This window comes from Schistocerca americana, chromosome 2 (assembly GCF_021461395.2).
Source record: "Schistocerca americana isolate TAMUIC-IGC-003095 chromosome 2, iqSchAmer2.1, whole genome shotgun sequence".
NCBI classification, from domain to species: Eukaryota; Metazoa; Arthropoda; class Insecta; order Orthoptera; family Acrididae; genus Schistocerca; species Schistocerca americana.
This window is the reverse complement of record NC_060120.1, coordinates 218,092,476-218,114,957: the sequence shown is the minus strand read 5'-3', so window position 1 is coordinate 218,114,957 and position 22,482 is coordinate 218,092,476. Positions and strand designations below refer to the sequence as shown.

The 22,482-nt window shown below is 45.1% G+C and overlaps 1 protein-coding gene across 1 annotated transcript in view; it reads left to right on the top strand.

Annotated features, from left to right (window-relative positions):
* Positions 1–1,763: 1,763 nt before the first annotated feature.
* The window catches only part of LOC124593903, a gene marked incomplete at its 5' end in the record, with an annotated part of 54,924 nt that continues 34,205 nt past the window's right edge, over positions 1,764–22,482 (top strand). Inside the window, 2 exons of the mRNA XM_047132252.1 lie at positions 1,764–1,898; positions 15,882–16,026. Of these exons, the coding sequence (XP_046988208.1) occupies positions 1,764–1,898; positions 15,882–16,026 (280 nt within the window). The remainder of the gene's footprint in view (positions 1,899–15,881; positions 16,027–22,482) is intronic.

The window sequence follows — 22,482 nt, the reverse complement described above, 5'->3', positions numbered from 1 at the left end:
CCAAAAACATACGTTTTCTTATTAGGGGCATTGTGCTTCCACCTACTGCTAGGTACTCCATATCAGCGACATCAGTAGTCATTAGACATCCTGACAGAGCAGAATGAGGCGCTCCGCGGAACTCACGGACTCCGAACGTGGTCAGGTGATTGGGTGCCACTTGTGTCACACGTCTGTACGCGAGATTTCCACACTCCTAAACATCCTTAGGTCCACTGTTTCCGATGTGATAGTGAAGTGGAAACTTGAAAGGACATGTACAGCACAAAAGCGTACAGGCCGACTTCGTCTGTTGACTGAAAGAGACCGCCGACAGTTAAAGAGGGTCGTAATGTGTAACAGGCAGACGTCTATCCAGACCATCACACAGGTATTCCAAACTGCATCAGGATCCACTGCAAGTCTATGACAGTTAGGCGGGAGGTGAGACAACTTGGATTTCATGGTCGAGCGGCTGCTCATAATCCACACATGACGCCGATAAATACCAAACGACGCCTCGCTTGGTGTAAGGAGCGTAAACATTGGGCGATTGAACAATGGAGAAACGTTGTTTGGAGTGACGAATCACGGTACACAATGTGGCGATCCGTTGGCAGGGTGTGGGTATGGCGAATCCACGGTGAACGTCATCTGCCAGCGTGTGTAGTGCCAACAGTAAAATTCGGAGGCGGTGATGTTATGGTGTGCTCGTGTTTTTCATGGAGGGGTCTTGCACCCCTTCTTGTTTTGCGTGGCACTATCACAGCACCGGCCTACAATGATGTTTTAAATACCTTCTTGCTTCTCACTGTTGAAGAGAATTCGGGAATGGCGATTGCATGTTTCAACACCATTGGCCACCTGTTCATAATGGACGCCCTGTGGCGGAGTGGTTACACGACAAAAACATCCCCGCCGGCCGTTGTGGCCGAGCGGTTCTAGGCGCTTCAGTCTGGAGCCGCGCGACCGCTACGGTCGCAGTTTCGAATCCTGCCTCGGGCATGGATGTGTGTGATGTCCTTAGGTTAGTTAGGTTTACGTAGTTCTAAGTTCTAGGGGACTGATGACCTCAGATGTAAAGTCCCATAGCGCTCAGAGCCATTCGAACCATTTTTGAATAACATCCCTGTAACGGACTGGCTTGCACAGAGTCCTGACCTGAATCCTATAGAACACCTTTGGGATGTTTGGGAACACCGACTTCGTGCCAGGCCTCACCGGCAGACATCGATACCTCTCCTCAGTGCAGCACTCCGTGAAGAATGGGCTGCCATTCCCCCAGAAATCTTCCAGCACCTGATTGAACGTATGCCTACGAGAGTGGAAGCTGTCATCAAGGCCAAGTGTGGGCTAACATCCTACTGAATTCCAGCATTACCGATGGAGGACGCCTCGAACTTGTAAGTCATCTTTAGCCAGGTGTCCCCTAATGACAGCATCGTCTATGCGTCACTAGACCCTAATCACTAGATTTAGCTATTTTCTCATTAAACTTAGCAGAAGTTTCATGTATTGTTGGGGCAGTAAATTTCATTACGACAGCAATTAATATACGATTAGAAGGAATTACTGTAGACGAAAGATGTGGTGCTCCAGGTTGGCTGCCGCCTGACGTGGGGACAGCTGTGTGGCCGGTGGCTCGCCAGTGGGCCAGGGTGCCGGGCAGCGGGGCGTGGCTGCTGTCTGCACACGGCGACCGCCGGCTGCGCGACTTCCAGTACCTGCGGCTGCTGGCGGTGGGCGGCCGCCCGCAGCAGCGCCTCTTCTGCCGGCTGCGGCTGACCGGGGACTCGGCCACCGTGCTGCTGCAGGCGCAGCCCACGGCGCTCTGGCCCGCACAGTGGGGCGACGGCGACCCCGACTCCCAGCCCTACTTGCTCTCCTGCTCGCTGCCTGCAAACCTCACCGTCGACCAGGTGCGTCTGCGAGTTAACTTTACATTTAAAGTTCTATTATTATTTATCGTATGGTTTTACCAGGGCAAGTGCGGTATTGACATCGTAAATTTACATAACATAACATACGAGGGCTATCCACGAAGTACATTACGTTTTCGTTTGTGTCCGTTAGGGGCGGGGCTAGCGCGGCCATCTTGGTGTCATGGCATTCCGCCGCTCAGTCGGCATCCTGCCGTGCTAGTGAGAGGTTCGTGCTGTACTCCGTTGAGTTACTGTGACAGTTTGAAATGTCAGCGTTAATTGAAAATGTCGCGAAGTGTGAAGTACGTGCTGTAATAAGGTTTCTGACTGCAAAAAACTGTACACCGATAGAAATCTATCGGCAGCTTTGTGAAGTGTATGGGGACAAGATAATCACTGAAGGTGGAGTGCGTCAATGGGTCATAAAATTTAAAAATGGGCGAACTAACGTTCACGACGAAGAGCGAAGTGGAAGACCCAACATAGTGACTGCCGAACTTGTCGAAAAAGTCGATGCCGCGGTCCGTGAAAACCGTAATTTCACAATAACGAAACTCTCTATGAGTTTTCCACAAATTTCACGAAGTTTGTTGCACGAAATCATTACCGAAAAGCTTGGTTACCACAAGTTTTCTGCAAGATGGATACCAAAAATTTTGACAGAGAATCACAAGAATCAGCGAATAGCTGCAGCGTTAACGTTTTTGGACGCTTACGAGAAAGATGGCGACTCATTACTCGATCGCGTCGTTACTGGTGACGAAACATGGCTTAAGCATGTGAACTGCGAGACAAAATTGCAGTCAATGCAGTGGGGGCACACAAATTCCCCCCCAAAACCCAAGAAATGCATGCAGACAATGTCGGCAAGGAAAGTGATGGCGACTGTCTTTTGGGACAGAAAAGGTGTGATTTTTGTGGATTTCCTGGAAAGAGGCACTACAATAAACTCTCAAAGGTATTGCCAAACTCTGCACAACCTCAGAAGTGCAATACAAAACAACCGCAGGGGAAAGTTGGGCTCAAAGATCTTGCTGATTCACGACAACGCCCGGGCCCACACGGCAAATGCCACTCGTGAAGTTCTCGAATCTTTTAAGTGGGAGTTGTTTCCTCATCCGCCGTACAGTCCCGACCTGGCACCGAGCGACCTCCACTTATTCCTAGCAATGAAGAAGTGGTTGGCTATGCAGCGTTTTGATGACGTCGCACAGCTTCAAGAAGAGGTAACCACGTCGTTGAAGGCGCAGGCGGCCGAATTTTACGACGATGTAATTTCCAAACTCGTCCATCGCTACGATAAGTGCCTTGATTTAAATGGCAACTATGTAGAAAAGTAGTATTTAAGTGTGGCTTTCATCTGTATATAAAAAAAATTTCCAATACTTTATTTATTTTTAATTCCAAAACGTAATGTACTTTGTGGATAGCCCTCGTATAAATACAAATATACATATACACACCTACATAATAATATAAACAGAACAAACACCAGTCATTATTAAACCTGAGCAAAGTTGAAATATAATCACAGCTACAATTCGTCAAAAAGTTATGTCCAAATGTGACAGCCATTTAATGGCAGCAGGGCTGGTCTCCACGAAGTCTCTCTCCAGTCACCACAGAATCTTCGCAGTGGGCAATCTTGCACTAGATGTTGTAATGTTTGTTCATCAGTTTCACAGTCACACATTGGGTTATCATTGGCGCCCCATTTGTACACCATGGATTTAGCTCTCGCGTGTCCAGTTCTCACACGGTTAAGCTGGCACCAGATTTTGCGAGGAAGCTGCACTCCTGGGAGTTGTTGGCTGGGGTCCTCTATATTGTGTCGGTTAATGCCACTATTGTTCCACTTGGTTTTCCAGAATTTGTGGCAGTCATAGGTATTTCCTTGGGCAAGTGTTCTGTCTTCCCATATAGGCGCTCTTGATTTAAGGCGATATCGACAGCGGTCATCTAGTACTTGGTGTATCGGTAGTACTTTTGCCTTATCTGCATGATTTATTTTTTGCCATTCCTGAATTGTTGCTTGCTGTCTACGGATTTCAGGCGGAGTGATGTTTGAGAGGACATGAAGCCATTCTGGAGGTGTTGGCTTTAGTGTCCCTGTTATTGTCCTCATGGCTTCATTGATCTGGGAGTCAATCTTCTTTACATGGGCACTCCTACTCCACACAGGGGCACAGTACTCTGCCCCGGAATAGACGTGTGATATTGCTGCAACACGTAGTGTATTTGCATCCGCTCCCCATGTAGTACCTGCTAATCTCCGGATGATATTTTGGGTTTTCAGTTTCTGGCTAGTTAGTTCCACGTGTTTCTTCAAGATACGTGACCTGTCAAGAGTTATGCCTAAATATTTGGGAAATTTGTTATGTTTAATTCGTTTTCCGCGGAAAGTAATATTTAGTTCTCTGTCCGCTAGTCTGTTATTAAAATGGAAGGCGCGGGTCTCTGTTTTATTTGGGTTTGGGCACAGTCTCCATTGTTTGTAGCACTGGTTTAGTACTTCTAGGTCAGCAGTTGGAGTCCTTCCACCATCTTCTAGCCATTTGCTTTGAGTAACTATAGCCATGTCATCAGCGTAGCAAAACTTACTTTTCTCAGTGTCTATCATGTCACTGATGTAATCATCAAAAAGCAGTGGAGCGAATACAGATCCTTGGGGGAGTCCGTTTTTTGTTGTTTTTGACTTGCTGCTTTGTGAGCCCAGGTTTACATCGAAATATCGGACTTTCAGCATTTAAAGTAAAGACGCACCACCCAATAACCGTAGTTAGCCGCTTAACGTAGCTACACTGCTCAAAATAATTAGAGGACACGTACACCGAGGTGAGGAAAGTCATGGGATACCTGCTTAATATCGTTTCGGACCTCCTTTTGCCTGGCGTTATGCAGCAACTAGACGTGGCATGGACACAACAAGTCATTACATATCCCCTGCAGAAATACTCAGCCATGCTGCCTCTACAGCCGTCCACAACTGCGAAAGCGTTACCGGTGCAGGATGTTGTGCACGAACTGATCTCTTGATTATGTCCTGTAAATGTTCCATGGGATTCGTGTCAGACGATCTGGTTGGCCAAATCATCCGCTAGAGTTGTTCAGAACATCTTCAAACGAAGCCCAGTGACATGACACATTGTCATCCATAAAAGCCGGCCGCGGTGGCCGAGCGGTTCTAGGTACTTCAGTCCGGAACCGCGCGACTGCTACGGGTCGCTGTTTCGAATCCTGCCTCGGGCATGGATGTATGTAATGTCCTTTGGTTAGTTAGGTTTAAGTAGTTCTAAGTTCTAGGGGACTGATAACCTCCGATGTTCAGTCCCGTAGTGCTCAGAGCCATTTGAACCATTCGAATCATCCACAAAAATTCCGTCGTCGTTTGGGAACATGGAGTCCATGAATGGCTGTAAGTGATCTCCAAGTAGCCGAACGTAAACATTTCCTGTCAATAATCGATACAGTTGGACAGAGGACGCAGTCCATTCCATGTAAACATAGCGCACACCATTGTAGAGTCACTACCAGCTTGCACAGTGCCTTGTCGACAACTTTTATTCATGTCTTCGTGGGTCTCCGCCCCACTAGAACCCTACGATTATCTTTTACCAACTGAAATCGGGACTCATCCGACCAGATCACGGTTTTCGTATGCCCGCTGTTCATTGCACATGCAAACGTTTGTGGATGACAGGTTACGTTCGGGGCCTGAAGATAATCATGTGATGAAAAGAATAAACGACGTTAGCTTCAAATACAGGCGCTGCTTTTGTTTTCGTTAGTCAAGTAGATTCGGTAACGCTCCTCGGGGAGGTAACAGATTTGACAGTCGTACGGATCTTGCCTTTGTCATGGTCGCCTTACCATCAGGCAGTACATAGAACTTGTTAAACCACCCGGTGTCTGCTGCATGTCGTAGTGGCCCTGAATTGGTTCAAATGGCTCTGAGCACTATGGGACTTAACTTCTGAGGTCATCAGTCCCCTAGAACTTAGAACTGCTTGAACCTAACTAACCTAAGAACATCACACACATCCATGCCCGAGGCACGATTCGAACCTGTGACCGTAGCGGTCACGCGGTTCCAGACTGTAGCGCCTAGAACCGCTCGACCCCTCCGGCCGGCAGGCCCTGAATTCCTTCTCATGCATTACATTGCTAGAGCCCATGTTGCGAGCGTCACCACGGACGTCTTCCCAAGCCTGGACATTGAAGTAATGGAAGGGCTGGCGGTGAGTCCCTACTTAAACCTCACCGTATGTATGTGGTACATGCCTGACAGACGTGTTTGTCGTCGTGCTGTTCCACCACGAACTCACCAAGAATTCTCATTGTCTCCCGTTGAAGAATGGGAACGTACATCACAGCGTGACCTCCGTAAGCTTTTACGGAGCGTGCTACGTAGGTGCCGGGCGGTGATAGACGCTCACGGAGAGCCTACACGATACTGACGCTCTCAAAGTCCAATGAAAAGCACCCAGGTTGATGGGATAAATGACTGTTTCCCCTTTGTTTTACACGCCTGTCGGATATTTCAGTTCTTGTTAAGTACATCGAAGATGCAAAGATGGCTAAGAAGTTTTTATAATGATGTTTATTTGCGTACTTAACTTGCGAAAGATAGAGATATAATTTGGTAACGTACCCAGTCGTCAGTTATTGGGCAATGGTGTATGGCAGATGCTCAGACTGATGTTCAATTCTTTTGAGCAGTGTATATTAGGGAGCAGGGAAACTGGCGGCTCGGAGGGATAGTTCAGTTCTCGCACGCCTTACCTTCCCTTCGTTTGTAAGTTCCAATAGGTTCATCAATGGACTGTCGTCAGGTGTTCTGCTGAGTTGTTGCTTCCATTTTAAGGACAGTATTTCGACGATCGAACCAACCGTCTTTTTGCTGTATGTGCTTTTCTGTTACGTATACTTGCTGCCATTGTTGTTCTCGTGCCATTTTATGTAACTGGTCCGCAACTCGTGGTCTTGTGGTAGCGTTCTCGCTTTCCGCGTGCGGGGTCAGGAATTTTTCCTGGCTCGAGATGACTGCGTGTTGTTGTGTCATCTTCATCATCATCATTCATCCCCATTACGGTCGGAGGAAGGCAATGGCAAACCATCTCCGCTAAGACCTTACCTACTACGGCGGTGCGGGTCTCCCGCATCGTCCCCTACGCTCCACGGAGTATGGGACCTCATCATCATCTTATGCAACTGAGTTCGATTATCTCCGTGGCAGCGAGATACAGGCGTCCTACGAAGCCTGAGTATGACTTATACTCCAAATCAATATTCAGGCGGGGCAGGGGATCCGAGCTACTGTCGGGCACTAAAAGAACACATCAAGTATGCAAATAATAACAAAGTCAGCGGAGAGGCGTGGTCGGCGCGGACTGGAACAAAATGTGGTCCGAAAGGTTTGGATAATCACAATCCAGCATACAGGTTGTAGTGTTGGCAGAAGAGCCAACACTGTGTTGCTAGAGGAGGCCGAAATGCACGCGTTTAATTACACGCTGACTGACGTGAAGTCTGGAACAGTTAAGGGAATTAATAGTAGCAAATAAAGTACGTAGTTGATATAATACTTAACTTTAATCCACAGCCGGCCGCGGTGGCCGTGCGGTTCTGGCGCTGCAGTCCGGAACTGCGGGACTGCTACGGTCGCAGGTTCGAATCCTGCCTCGGGCATGGGTGTGTGTGATGTCCTTAGGTTAGTTAGGTTTAAGTAGTTCTAAGTTCTAGGGGACTTATGACCTAAGATGTTGAGTCCCATAGTGCTCAGAGCCATTTTTTTTTAATCCACAATCGTAGAACATCTCTCGTTACGGCACATGCTTCACAATATTAATTATCAAATGCTATGGCGCCTTGCTAGGTCGTAGCAAATGACGTAGCTGAAGGCTATGCTAACTATCGTCTCGGCAAATGAGAGCGTAGTTGTCAGTGATCCATCTCTGGCTATGTCGGCTGTACAACTGGGGCGAGTGCTAGTCAATCTCTCTAGACCTGGCCGTGTGGTGCCACTCGGTCTGCAATCACTGACAGTGGCGACACGCGGGTCCGGCGTATACTAATGGACCGCGGCCGATTTAAAGGCTACCACCTAGCAAGTGTGGTGTCTGGCGGTGACACCACACAGGTGAACGATCTGATCCAGATTCCAACACTTATTCACTTTCACAACGCTCCAGGCTTCTCGTTTCTTCGGTACTCTGTATGAGGGTGCAATGTTCTTCGAGGAAACGTAGGTTAAGCAGGCATTGTCATCTCAGAAATGCGAGTATTTTTGGAGCTGAGCAACTGCGCCTGTTAAAGTAGTCATTATGAGTCAGAAATTAGGAGCCGAAGGTCGAGTATGGTAATGTGGCGCGACAGGCGGTACACAGAATCTCAAATGAAACGACTTATACTGAATATAGTGATTATTGAACGTGATATAAAAGCCATTGGAAGCTAAGAAGTGGAAGTGCGATTAAAAAAAAGGTAATGAACAGGGGTAAGTAACAGTAACGTAATGCGTTATGAATGAAACGTGTGGGAAGGTTGGTTCAAATGGCTCTGAGCACCATGGGACTTAACATCTCAGGTCGTCAACCTAGAACTCAGAACTACTTAAACCTAACTAACCTAAGGACATCACACACATCCATGCCCGAGGCAGGATTCGACCCTGCGACCGTAGCGGTCGTGCGGTTCCAGACTGAAGCGCCTAGAACCGCTCGGCCACCAACGGCCGTCCCGTATGGGAAGGTTAGTGCCTCCTTTGTTTAACATTAACAATCGCAAGCACGTTATGAGAAATGGTACTTGTCTGAAATAGCCTGTGATTTAAGATTAAGTAAATGTTCTAGAGCGACGATAAGCAGAATGAAACTAGTGTTACAAAGACGATGACGAATATGAGTGTGAATTCAAATATTGTTAAGCTGAAACTGCATGATAGTGGCTTTAATTGTAAATATTACTCGTACTTATCAACTGTTAGCTATAACTAAGCACATTATACACTGCCGCAAAAAATTTGCGCACCCTATTAGAGCTTTCCAATTCACTCAAGATTTGCTGTTGCAATAGTGCATATGGAATACATGAAATGATTACATTTACAGATCAATAGCAAAAGGGTTCTGAGATACCAGGTATCGGCCTATGCTGAAACACTCTACCAGTACGTGGTGTAGCCTCCACGGGTGGCAGTGAGGCGCTGCCTCTGGCATCCAATAGATCGATGGCAGATACTGTCCTGCGTTACGCTATGCCACGTCTGCTCCACCCGTTCATGTAGTTCTGTAAGATTTAATGGTTGATACGAGTCATTTCTCGCGCCATTGTCATCTCAGAAATGCGAATTTTTTTGGAGCTGAGCAACTGCGCATGTTAAAGTAGTCATTATGAGTCAGAAATTAGGAGCCGAAGGTCGAATATGGTAATGTGGCGCGAAGGCGGTACACAGAATTTCAAATGAAAAGAAGTGGAAGTGCGATTAAAAAAAAAAAGGTAATGAACGGGGTCCTACGATATGTTAAAATACAGACAGAAAATACCCTTACCAAATGCAGTAAAGTTACGTTGGTAGTATCATGAGAATGGTAGCAAAATCCTCAAAGTAAATTGTAGTCGTAGATACACGAAAATTACGTGCATTTCGTAATTTCGATACACGTGCTCGACTAGAGACAAGTCCATATATCGTGCTGGCCAGGGAAGTTGTTGCACGTCCTACAGAGCATGTTGTTTCACAAGTAGTGCGTAGGCGGCAAAAGAACGCTTATAACAACATTCTGCATCAACCGAATGCTGGGTAACGTCCCCTCCAGACACACCGAAGGTAAATGAGATCATAAGGCCTGGTGTGGGGCCAGTATATTTGGACGAATGAGCTCTACGGGACAGTACTCACCAGGGCTATGTTGTATGTGCAAACGACCGTCATTTACCTACAGTCAGAATCAAAACAGACCATGGCGTGCCATTCCATCTTCCAAATGATCCTCTGACAACACCAGTCAAGCAGTGCACGTCATTGCTGTGGGAAGTCGGGCTAAAAGTGTGCGTGCCCGCAGTCCCACTGCTAAAAACCGGTTCACAACAGTTCCTGTTGACACACCTGAGCTCACAAGCCCTCTTATCTGTGCTGTGGTAGCTGTACGATCTGCCATTGCTGTCCTTACAATACGACGATCCTGGCTGGCGTCTGTGCTGCGTGGAAGTCCAGAACCTTGTCTGCAGGTTGCGATTGTAACTAAAAGTTACTCCCGAGTAGTTGCTCTTCCGAACAGAATCCCATACGAGCAAATGAGTTCCTCCTTTGCTTGATATTGCTCATACTTTCGGTACATGGGCTATGCACGGCTCTGTTTAAAAACGAATTCCTCGATGTAGTCATAGGGTCAAGCTTACATATCCTGCAGCTAATTCGCTGTAAATAATAACCGATAGCTGTGATCTTGCAGTCAGTCTATGCATAGGCTAGACTTGCGAGTTGCTAAAATACACATAAATACAAAACAAATGTTAAATGAATAATTTAAAAACAAGGGCTCTGTTCTAATGCCTATAATTGATGAAATTCTAACGTCTGTGATTGATGCAGACGGCTGAGAATTATGTTGAATAATGGTTATTCAAGGAAGGACATCTCAAATAATAGAGAAGTGGTCTTACGATATGTTAAAATACAGACAGAAAATACCCTTACCAAATGCAGTAAAGTTACGTTGGTAGTATGATGAGAATGGTAGCAAAATCCTCAAAGTAAATTGTAGTCGTAGATACACGAAAATTACGTGCATTGCGTAATTTCGATACACTAAATGTTCACCAGCTCAAAACAGTTGAGGTTTCAACATGATAATTTGCAAATTATCACTTGCAATACAAATAATAGTAACTCATACTCTGTCTATACCCAGTTCCGTAAATCAAACAGCAAAAGTTAGAATCGTACTAATGAGCACATTCAGACCTCTTGAAATATAAATTAAAGTATGTTAGCTGATGTCCACCACCCAGAATGTATCACCCACTCCATAAAAAACCACACGATACCACAGGCAGGTCTGCCTTCTTCCAGAACGAACATTGAGGGTCTAACTGAAAGTGTCGTCAAAAGTCAAAATCTCACAACGGCTGTTCACCACCCACAGTCTATCACCTACACGTCTGAACCACGTGCATTACCACAGGCAGGTCTGTCTTCTTCCAGCACAAACGTAAAAGTTCCGGAATCGCTTCCATGAGCACTTCACTCTAAAAGTCCCAGTCTCCAACAAACTCCCTAGGGTGTTCCACTACTGTCTGCTTTTCCAATCGCTGAGGGTTATCCCCACCAAAAATATATCGATCTTACATGCTACAGACATGATTTGACTCCTCCTTTCCAGATTAAACTAATATATTGCAACCATATTTATATAATGAAATGTTGTACACTTTCGATTACATTCAGACCATTTACAATAAATGCAAGTATAGTTGGTTCACAGATAAATAAGCCAGTATTCTTGCACAAGTGCACTCACATTAAATGAATACAGATTATAGCTAAATTTTATTTAAACAATTATTTATGCAAAAACTAGCAGCATGCTGCAGGTGAGAAATAGGTCTGAAACTTTTTTTATGATTGGTATAAATGTCTGTAGCTGTGACTTAAGTTGCATTGATAAGGATCTGTCTTCATTTCTTGGTCCGCAGCTCGTGGTCGTGCGGTAGCGTTCTCCCTTCCCACGTCTGGGTTCCCGGGTTCGAGTCCCGGCGGGGTCAGGGATTTTCTCTGCTTCGTGATGACTGGGTGGTGTGTCATGTCCTTAGGTTAGTTAGGTTTAAGTAGTTCTAGGGGACTGATGACCATAGATGTTAAGTCCCATAGTGCTCAGAGCCATTTGAACCATTTGAACCATCATTTCTTGGTGGTGACTAGTTTCGGACACCTGCACTCATTTTCAAAACATCCGTATCGTATGTGTGACAAATACAGGCGATATCCTACGCAGCAAAATCAGTTCTCTGGTGTCTATCCTATGTGGTGTATTTACTGTTGTTGAGTTGGCCATAGTGTCACTTTGATCATCACTGTAGGGGCAGTTTTTCTAAATAGGCTATTGGTTGTATTCGTCAGATGGATGCTTTGAAAACGGACACAGGTGTCCAAAACTAGTCACCACCAAGAAATACAAAAAGATACCTATCAATGCTACTTATGATGGAGCTACAACCATTTATTTCAATTATTTATGCCTTCTTAATAGAAACGTCTTTTGGTTCTCTTTTCAGTAGTGGTGGCCGCTAAAACATGCGACTGACCAATTTAACTCATAGTAGTTTTTTAACAGCACTTGCCATCAACATTTGAATGAGGCTACTGGCAAAATAGTAAACTTTACGTTAAATAAATACACAAGCATGACAAAGTATGGAGTATTCATTCAGTGTTCATTTGCTGCGTAATTGTGGAGGATATGATCTTCTGACAAACATTTGCATAGCGGAAATGATATAAAAGACGTCGTAATCAACAAATAAAGTAGATACAGATAAATAGCTTTCAGGGATGATAGCTATAGCGCAAGGCTATCATCTGAGATATCGTATGTTGAAATCGCTTGCAGCGTTTAAAAGTTGTTAATTCAGAGGTTCACTGTGAAAATGTTTATTCGCTGTGAAATGTTAAATTCTGTAGCTTCAAAGGTATTAAAATACTGTTGTGCCATCGGACGTACTCATTTTTCTGAGACTGCAGATGAATTCAGATTCACTTTAATGTGCAACTTATTTCCTGTCGAAGTTCACAGAGTTGTAATTTAGCCGTCTTTAAGACTATGTGACACTCCGCCTTTTCTTCGAACATTGTCTGTCCAAAGTGACCGTCTGTCGCCAAAATTCCCCATACTGGGCTCTGCCCACATCCGGCCCTTTGCTGGGGCACGTAGCTCTCCTGGAGCAGCCACGGCGACCCGCCGGCCGCGATACGCAGACAAATTCACCTTACCTTCTACCAGTTCTAGGCGGCCAGTTCTCACGTTACAACATGCAAGATCGCTCACGTGACCACAGATACTGGCGTTGCACAACTGATGCAGTGGATCCAACTCTTCTGGCAATTCTCCGGAAGGACCAACCCGCCACTCGAAAGGCCACAATTTGACCCGTTTCAAACTCGCTATGTTGGCCGTAGGAATCGCGAGTGCACCTCCATGGCCTTCTGGCTGTGAGCTTTCCCTGTTAAAGGGTAGATACAGATCGCGCTCTGGTAACTGTGCCACTATGCTATCCCTTGGCGGACGGCGTTAAAACCATTATCAGTACATCTGCTACCCATACGCCAAATGCCGTCATCGGATCAAAATCCAAGCTGCCTTTGCAGATGTACTAATTTTTTTGCAGCAGTGTAGGAATTAACGCTGCAAAATTCAGGGTGTTTCAAAAAGAATATACGTATTACAAAGTATTATTTCGTCCAAACTATCGATCGCTGCGGCTCGGCTCGGCTATTGGAGAAACGAATACATAGTCTAGTTTATATTAATAGCCGATAGATGTCAGCTGTCTTCGTTTCGCTTGGTAACCGTCACTTGTTTAAAATGGCTACTCCGCAACAGAAATCATTTTGTGTTCTCGAGATTGCGAAGTGCAATTCGGTGATTACAGTGCAAAGGCATTTCAGGTTGAGGTACCAAATTGATCTTCCGAATAGGTGGAACATTCGCAGATGGTATCAAGAGTTTCTAGATACAGGATGTGTATGTAAGGAAAGATTCCTGGCCGCCCTCGTGTTCCTGAAGAAATTGTTGCACGAATTCAAACTGCTTTCCAACGTAGTCCTTCAAAATTAACTCGTCGTGACAGTCGGGAGTTACCACTGCCTACAACAATAATTTGGCGCGTTTTGAGACGGCGATTGATTATGAGGCCGTACAAGTTACAGCTGTTAAAAGCTCTGCGTCCTCCTGACAAACGCTAACGTGTGGCATTTTGTAACGAGAATCTTGATGCTATTGACAACGATAACACGTTCGCACAACGCATCGAGTTCTGCGATGAAGCGACTTTCCACATGGTAAACAAAAACGATGTTCGAATTTGGGGCGCACAGAACCCACAGGCAGCCATTGAACGTGTACGAGATTCGCCCATAGTCAATGTGTTTTGTGTGATATCCCGATCATCTGTTTACGGATTATTCCTCTTTGATGGAAACACGGTTAACGGTCAGCAGTATTTCGCTATGTCACAAAACTGGTTGTTTCCGTGACTGCACGAAGACAACTTCGTTTTTCAACAAGACGGGGCATCCCTCACTGGAGTCGCTAAGTGCGTGAATACCTGAATGAGAAACTCTACCGAACCGCTGGATTTGTCGTCAAGGAGCTGGCGACATAGGATTTCTCAGCTGGGCTCCACGGTCACCGGATTTGACACCCTCTGACTTCTTCCTGTGGGGTTTCGTTTATGTACCACCACTCCCACAGAACCTGGAGAAGTTGAAGAACCGGATCCGTACTGCCATAACATCAGTGACGACGGACATGCTTGCCCGTGTATGGGAGAAATTTGAGTATCGATGTGATACAGTTCGTGTCGCTGATGGAGGACATATTGAATGTTTGTAATCTGAGCTTGAGAGGTTCGTAAATATGTGTGAAAAGTTTCAAATTCGTATGCCTTTAAGTTTAATAAATATATGCATTCGAAATACGTATATTCTTTTTGGAACACCAAGGTCGAAAGCTAGATATAGGATTGGCAACAGACACAAAGTAACAGCTTTTAATCTTCCTTTGTTCACTTGTACGTAACTTCGTCATCCACAACAATAATATCTGATGACCTTGATTTACCTTCGACTGCTAAATAAACGTAATTAAACACACTAACGAGCCAAAACATTATGAGTGCCGTCCACAGCGAGATTCGACACCAAGCACGATAGGCGGCGATCTCTGGCAGATCTGACGACAAAATAGAATATTGGTGCAGGCTCTAAGTGTTTAGGAGTACATCATTCAGCGGGGGGCTTCAAAGCAGACGACTTCCATGTCTTTCCACGTTCGCACAATGACACAGTAAATCATTATTCCAAGGCGCACGAGATCAATAACATTGGTCCGTGAATCGATGAAACCGTATCATCCTGTCCGATGAATTACGTTTCTTGTCCTACCAAGCCGATGGTCGTCTCGGGGGAAGCCATCAACCAGTCGGACTGCTTCTCGAAAGATGCACTATTCCACGAACGTAGAATGGTGAAAGCAGTATTATGATATGGGGCCATTCACTTCTGTTTCCGTGGGACCTGAGGTAGTAATCGACGGCACCATGACCGCAGTACACTAAAGTCAACATCACTGCGCAGCACCTGCATCCTTGTACGCTTGATGTCTTCTGTAACTGCGATGACATTTTCCAGTATGCTAACTGTCTATGTTACAAAGCCAAATCGTGCTACAGTGTTTCGGAGAGAATGGTAGTGAACTATTTGTGATGTCTTGCCTATCAAATTTGTCTGATATGAACCGATGGAAAACGTCTTGCACTCTACCAGATGCCATCTCGCACCCACATACCGCCAGCTCAAATTTACGGGAATTACGTGATCTTTGCGTAGGTAGTGTGGGTCCACAATCCTCCAGAAATCTACCAATCCATGCCGCACTGAATCTCTGCTATATTACGCCCGAAAGGAAGACCAAGATGCTATTACACGGACGGTTATAATGTTCTGGCTCATCATTTAGAGCAAGAGTGGGAGAAGTGTTACATCTGGTATTGGAATAAACGCTACGTACTCATCTAGCTTGCAATGTTCCTATACGGGATTTCTTTCCAGCCTTCGAGGACTGTGCTGCTCATTCTTTCATAATTTTATTTAATGACGAAGGCTCAAATATCCAAACATATGTAGAGATGGTTTCATAATGTAAGCCATGTATTTGGCTGCCTTTTCTATCTGAGTGAGTTGGTTTTGGTATTCTGGTGCAGGTGGCGTCAGTTTCAGTGACTGCTGACCAACCCTGCGCACCCCCCAGCCAAGAGCTTCCTCTGGAGCCACCACTCGTCCCAGAAGACCTCCCAGGAGCCAACAGGAGGGACTTCGCCGTCTGCCTCAAGGCTCTGCACTTCCCAGGTGAGATGAACACTGTGTGATGTTTCCGTTAGGGGCCACACTTCCTTCTCTGCTCATTTTTAGGGTTCCGACCGCAGTCGATAAAAATGGAATCTTTGTAGTGTGATTGATGTCTGTTCTTTCGGACATGTCCAAAAGAGCAGACACCATGTATAATGTCGTCCAATGATCCCTTCATTCCAGATGCACATCAAGCTTGAACTCTTACGAGAATCGGTGAGATTCCGCGAATAATGAGGTTATCCCCTTACCTGGAACATCCGTCTGTGAGGCGGTATAGACCTGGAATGAAAGCAAGTTTTCGTGGGTAAATCGACACCACACTACAACAAAATACCAAATACGGCTCCCGCAACTGACTAGAACCTTAGGACGATTTTCAATGTCTCCAGCGGAACAAACTTATCCGCCTCTCAGATGAATGTTGCATTCTAAGTGTTAATGAGCAGGAGCACTAAATCAGTAGTGTGTGGTATCGGTCTGACGGAAGGCGTTCTGTGGTAGTCCGTGCAGCTGTGGTGACCACTGTGTGCAGATGCCGCAGTGGTCCGCGCGTCTGCCTGGTAAGCAGGAGACCCGGTTTCGAATCCTGGTCCTCCACAAGTTTCCAACTTGCCCCATTAATATAGATCAATGCACATAGACAGCTAATCTCTATAATTACTTTGTGCCTTAAGACCGCTTTTTCTCAAGAATGGATAGAGGGTCGAGTTAAAATTCACGAGGGTAATCCCAAAAGTAAGGTCTCCTATTTTTTTATAAGTACAGATCTCTGTTTGTGTGGCAGTTGGTCACACTGTTGTGAAGAGTGCTTCACGCGCTGTGTGTAAACAAGCACACGCCGCGCTGAGGCGCCTAGTCTTGGCTTGGCAGCCGTTGAGAATGGAGCTCTCGTTGGATCTTACCGCCAAGTGCGAATTGCGCGCAGTTATTCGGTTTTTGAACGCAAAGGGCACTGCGCCGATTGAACTCCATCGCCAATTGGCGGGAGTGTATGGTGAGTCATGCATGGATGTCAAAAATGTTCGTAAGTGGTGTAGAGAGTTTGCAGCTGGTCGGACCGAAATTCACCACGAACAAGGGAGCGGGAGACCGTCAATTTCTGAGGAGACAGTGTTGAAATCGGTGGATCACCCTGGATGGAATGGTTCAAATGGCTCTGAGCACTATGGGACTTAACTTCTGAGGTCATCAGTCCCCTAGAACTTACAACTAATTAAACCTAACTAACCTAAGAACATCACACACATCCATGCCCGAGGCAGGATTCGAACCTGCGACCGTAGCGGTCGCGCGGTTCCAGACTGTAACCCCTAGAACCGCTCGGCCACCCCGGCCGGCTCACCCTGGATGATCTATGCACGTTAGTTCCTGAGTTTTCCCGAAGCACCGCTCACAAAATTTTAACGGAAACATTGAACTACCGGAAGGTGTGCGCAAGATGGGTACCACGTATGCTGACTGAGGACCACATGCGGCAATGAGTTGATGATTCCCGCGCATTTCTTCACCACCTTGCAGCCGAACAAGACAACTTTCTGCACTCAATTGTCACGGGTGGCGAAACCTGGGCATGCACCTGAGACCAAGTAACAATCACGCCAGTTCATAGTTTTCTGAACAGCATGGCAGCGAGCTGGAATGACATGGGCATACAGAAACTGCCACAGCGTCTACAAAAATGCATCGACAGAAATTGTGATTATGTCGAAAAATAGCTAAATGTTCAAGCTGTAAACTGATGTAAACCATTGTAGAAATAAACAGGTCTATGTACTTATAAAAAATAGGAGACCTTACTTTTGGGGTTACCTTCGTATGTCACATATTGACATCTTGGCGGCGTACAAAATTCAAGCTTGTAAGTCAATGTAATCAAAAAGTACAGCCATTTTTTGATACTCGCAAACTCATTCATCAAAGCCTATAAGGTACTTCCAGTTGACCTAGTATCATGAAATTTGGCAAGAAGTAAGATTTCACAGTGCAAGTAAAGAAAAAAATCTTAAATGCGTTAATTTGTAATTATATCATAAAAAATATTCTGCCATTACAGGCGTACATTACATGCGTAATCCGTCAAAAATGTCGGAAAGTACGATAGGAATTTTGTTCCGGTTTTCAGTAAAAGGTAGAGTGATTTGCGAGGCGGGTTTGTGTATACAGTTAACAAATATTTCGTGCTAGTTGGCTCAGCAATGGTAAAGTGGAGTCCCCTGCCGCTGTGGAAACGATGCCTTTGCCATCTAACGGTAACGGGCGTTAAGGCAGACCCGCGCCGTCGCTAGGTCTTTTACGAACTACTCGTTCTGCATACGGACACTCCCTGACAGTCTAAGCCTACAACACGGACAGCACCTGTAACGATTCACAGTAAAGTAATACTGGTAATTGGTGCAGGATTGCACTTCATTTGTTTCGGATGAGGTTCTGATATCCCACGAAATATCCGTTTTGCCATCTGTGTAATAAGGATAGCCGTTTTCTTCTCCGGAGACTTCCGACAAATCTTACCAGTAATAACTACAGGGAAATAAGGAGAAGAGCAGACAAGGTCAACGCGTCTGCAATTGCCAGTCGGCATAGCATGTTGAAATAGCACCAAATTTAATAAAAATAAATGCAAAATTACAAGACCGAATGCGATATTACAGAAAAAAATGAACTTAAAAGATTCATAAGTCTTAATTCCCGGGTCTGACATCTTGTCCGTATCGATATCGATACATGAAAATACACTGCCAGTGAACTGGAACTGGTCACAGAATGAAAAATTCATTAAATAACACGGACCAACAGCGTTGATTATGATACTTCTAATTGCAACAGTACACGAGTGAATCAAACGAACTACGCGGAAAGAGAACGACTACCAAGAAACTAATTTCACGAGCTTGCCCCTACTGAGGACCTTGAATATCGTTTGAAAACCGATCGCCTATCAGAATCGTGGCAACCAAACCGATAAACAACTGCGAAATAGAGGAAACGAACAGTCCTTGGCCGATACACGAATCAACAAACAACGTTCGTGTATTGCGACTAACACTCCTCAATACTGACTCCACACAACACAATAAGCACGAGTATATTACCCCATCAAGAGAATACACTAGCGTTGCTGCCACTGGATCACGGGATCCCAAGTTCGATTCCTGGCCGAGCTGAAGATTTTCTCTGCCATCTTTGGGCATTTGTGTGGTCCTGGTTCCTTTAAGACAGACGAACGAGCATGGAGGCGGTGGACTGTGAGTACATCAGATTTGGAGATCCGGGTTCTTCAGGATATTGAGACCAACTGTAGTACCAGCTGCAGGCAAGAGGGCCGCCAACATGGTGTAGGATTATGTGTGTGCTGCATGATAACCGCTACTGTCCCTATCACCTATAATCCCATGGACGCCACTTCGAATATTTGTTGTGATGTGGATGCGATGCAGCTCTGTGTTGTGTTGCGGGGCCATTTGTTGTCGATGAATGAACACTGTCCATTTTCACACTCATGTTCAAAGGACCTTTTTTACTCCATTTGCAGCCAGGAATCCGTCCCAGCTGTTGTCCGTTTTACTAATGTTCACCCTGCAAATATATCCGTTTGTACGGAATCCTTGGAGCACGAGTCCTATTCACACTTGCCAGTTTTTTTTCAGTCATTAGTTTTTTTGAGTCACTAATCTTCTGACTGATTCTCTGTGGCCCGCTACAAATTCCTCTCTTGTGACAACCACATCATCTCGGAATAGCACATGCATCCTTCGTCCTCAATTATTTACTCGATGTATTCCAATCTCTGTCTTTTCCTACAGTTTTTACCCTCTGCAGAATGGAAGTAAAAAGATGTCACATTGATATAAAAACAATATCAAGTACAGATTTCTGAGGAACAACCGATAGGTGCTTCAGTCTTCTTGTCAGACAGTGTAATTATAATTTATTTTTATATCACCGTTTTTTGCTATCAAATGTTGAAGAAGAGCAACCAGTGACAGACTGTGTAACAATCATAACCTAAGTGTTCGCAGGTACGTTGACAACAACTGACCGCACCATAATGAAGGTCTTTATTTGACAACATAATGAAACGTTAACCCCTATCATCATAACTCACTGATATCTAAAGTGCAGTTTGATATCAAACAACAGCTTCCTGCCACCAGTCTACTTGAATTCGTTCCGGACATCCTGGACAACATGAACTGCCATCTAGGAGAGCTAGAGACAAGTATAACTTTTACAATATACTGAAAATTTAGTGCATCACAACAGTTTAAATGTTTTTCAACCATGATACAAAGAAGATGATAGGTTCTCAGTCAGCAACAGTGGTTCATGCCCTCATCCTACAGGGAAACACCGCGAGTGGCCGCTCCCAATAGGAGTTTTTCGTGTAATATTACTGTGTCTTTTGTGTGGTTTTGTAAAATTTCTGTAGCTAGTCGATGGGTTTAGAGAGTATCTTCGATTTCCCACGCCTTCAGCGCTTAAACATTTTTGTAGTTAGTGGTTTAGATGTTCCGAGAGAGAGAGAGAGAGAGAGAGAGAGAAGTTGAGATTTGCACACAGCAAGGACTGTCGGAAATGAATATTGTTCTAAGCTGGTGTGACAGTTGCTGTTTGTGGTGTGAAATTCTGTTTGGCGACTGGTAAACAATAGAGAACTTGAGTCGAATTCAAAAATTGGGCTTGATAATTCAATTTCATGTCGAGTGCAGAGGGAATGATGAACAAAAAATGGCTCTCAGCAAAAAAAATGGTTCAAATGGCTCTGAGCACTATGGGACTCAACTGCTGAGGTCATTAGTCCCCTAGAACTTAGAACTAGTTAAACCTAACTAACCTAAGGACATCACAAACATCCATGACCGAGGCAGGATTCGAACCTGCGACCGTAGCGGTCTTGCGGTTCCAGACTGCAGCGCCTTTAACCGCACGGACACTTCGGCCGGCGGCTCTCAGCACTATGAGACTTAACTTCTGAGGTCATCACTCCCTTAGAACTTAGAACTACTTAAACCTAACTAACCTAAGGACATCACACACATCCATGCCCGAGGCAGGATTCGAACCTGCGACCGGAGCGGTCTCGCGGTTCCAGACTGTAGCGCCTAGAACTGCTCGGCCACTCCTGCCGGCGGAATGATGAACAGTAAAGTAACATTGGAAGGGGAGTAAACTAGCTTCAGTATTAATTGGCTAGTTTACAGTAAGACGGATTGGAAAGATTTTAGATTAAGCCAGTAGAGGTCACGAATTGTGTGATAAGCTCTTCTACTCCACGGCAAATTGTAGTTCGTAACATACTGTCCAGACTCAAATCAGATACAGCTGCATAGCGATGAGGTGATCGGGATCCTATGAGTGGGTCACACTCGTCTTATTAAGAAATTAACGCCTTCATCAACGCGAGGAGGGGTTCAACATCTTATTTCTTCGTTAGTCGTGGGCCTCTTGAAAATTATGTGCTTTTTAACTTTCTCCAGAAATGGAAATATATTGCAGAAACGCAAACTAAGATCCAAAGGACACAGTTGTAACTACACAATTTAATTGTATGTTTTCCTTGACCACAAATATTTTGTTAATTTCCGGTTGCGGTTTCAGCCACTGGCCATGTTCAAAACGGCGTGAAACAGACTGACAGAAAGTATTTCGTCAATGTTGTCGGTACAAATCACAAGTGCAAACTCGTTCCTCCGGAATGTCAACTGAATCAGCTACGCACATAAAAGGCAACCTATATTTCGACAAAATATCTGAAACACGATGAATCTTCATTGTTTGTCGTTCAGTAAAAGCTGCTGTAGACGATAATCGTGTAAATTATCGCACAACAAATATGTACGATTAGTCAGGAATGCTACAAGGATGTACCTTAGACGCTCACTCGGGTAACCATCACGTATAAACACTCTCCCTTTACCTGCAGTAAATTCCAGTTGAATGTAACCATTGGCTGCCAACCTCCAATTTAGATAAGTGATACCTGCGAGAAGCGATGAAACACCGTGTAACACGTGGCCACAGCATCACCTGCTCGTTTGTAGAAGCAGTCGAGTACAGTCGGGGTACAATCAACGGCTTCCTATGGCGTGTCTTTTACCTACCGTATATAATAACTCGTGCAGCAATTTTCACCTGACGGCAAATGCGGCGTGTAATATTCACACCGGAAAAATTAGGAAAATAACCATGGGCTGCAGATGCGGATAATTTATTCTTCCAACAAAATTGTTGCTAATAATGTTTCTCAGCGCTCAGATAGCATTACAGTCGGTGATGTACATTATTAGTAGAAGAAAGCGGCCGTAAAGATCTTCTTAAATGTTTATTGTTCTACGAAGCCTGGTATCGCATTGTATAGCTCCTTAATCAAGTGTATGATTTTACATGTAGCAGAAGCTTAATAAGCGACTTGCGTGATGATATCCGTTAATCACTGCAGGTGAACTGATTGTG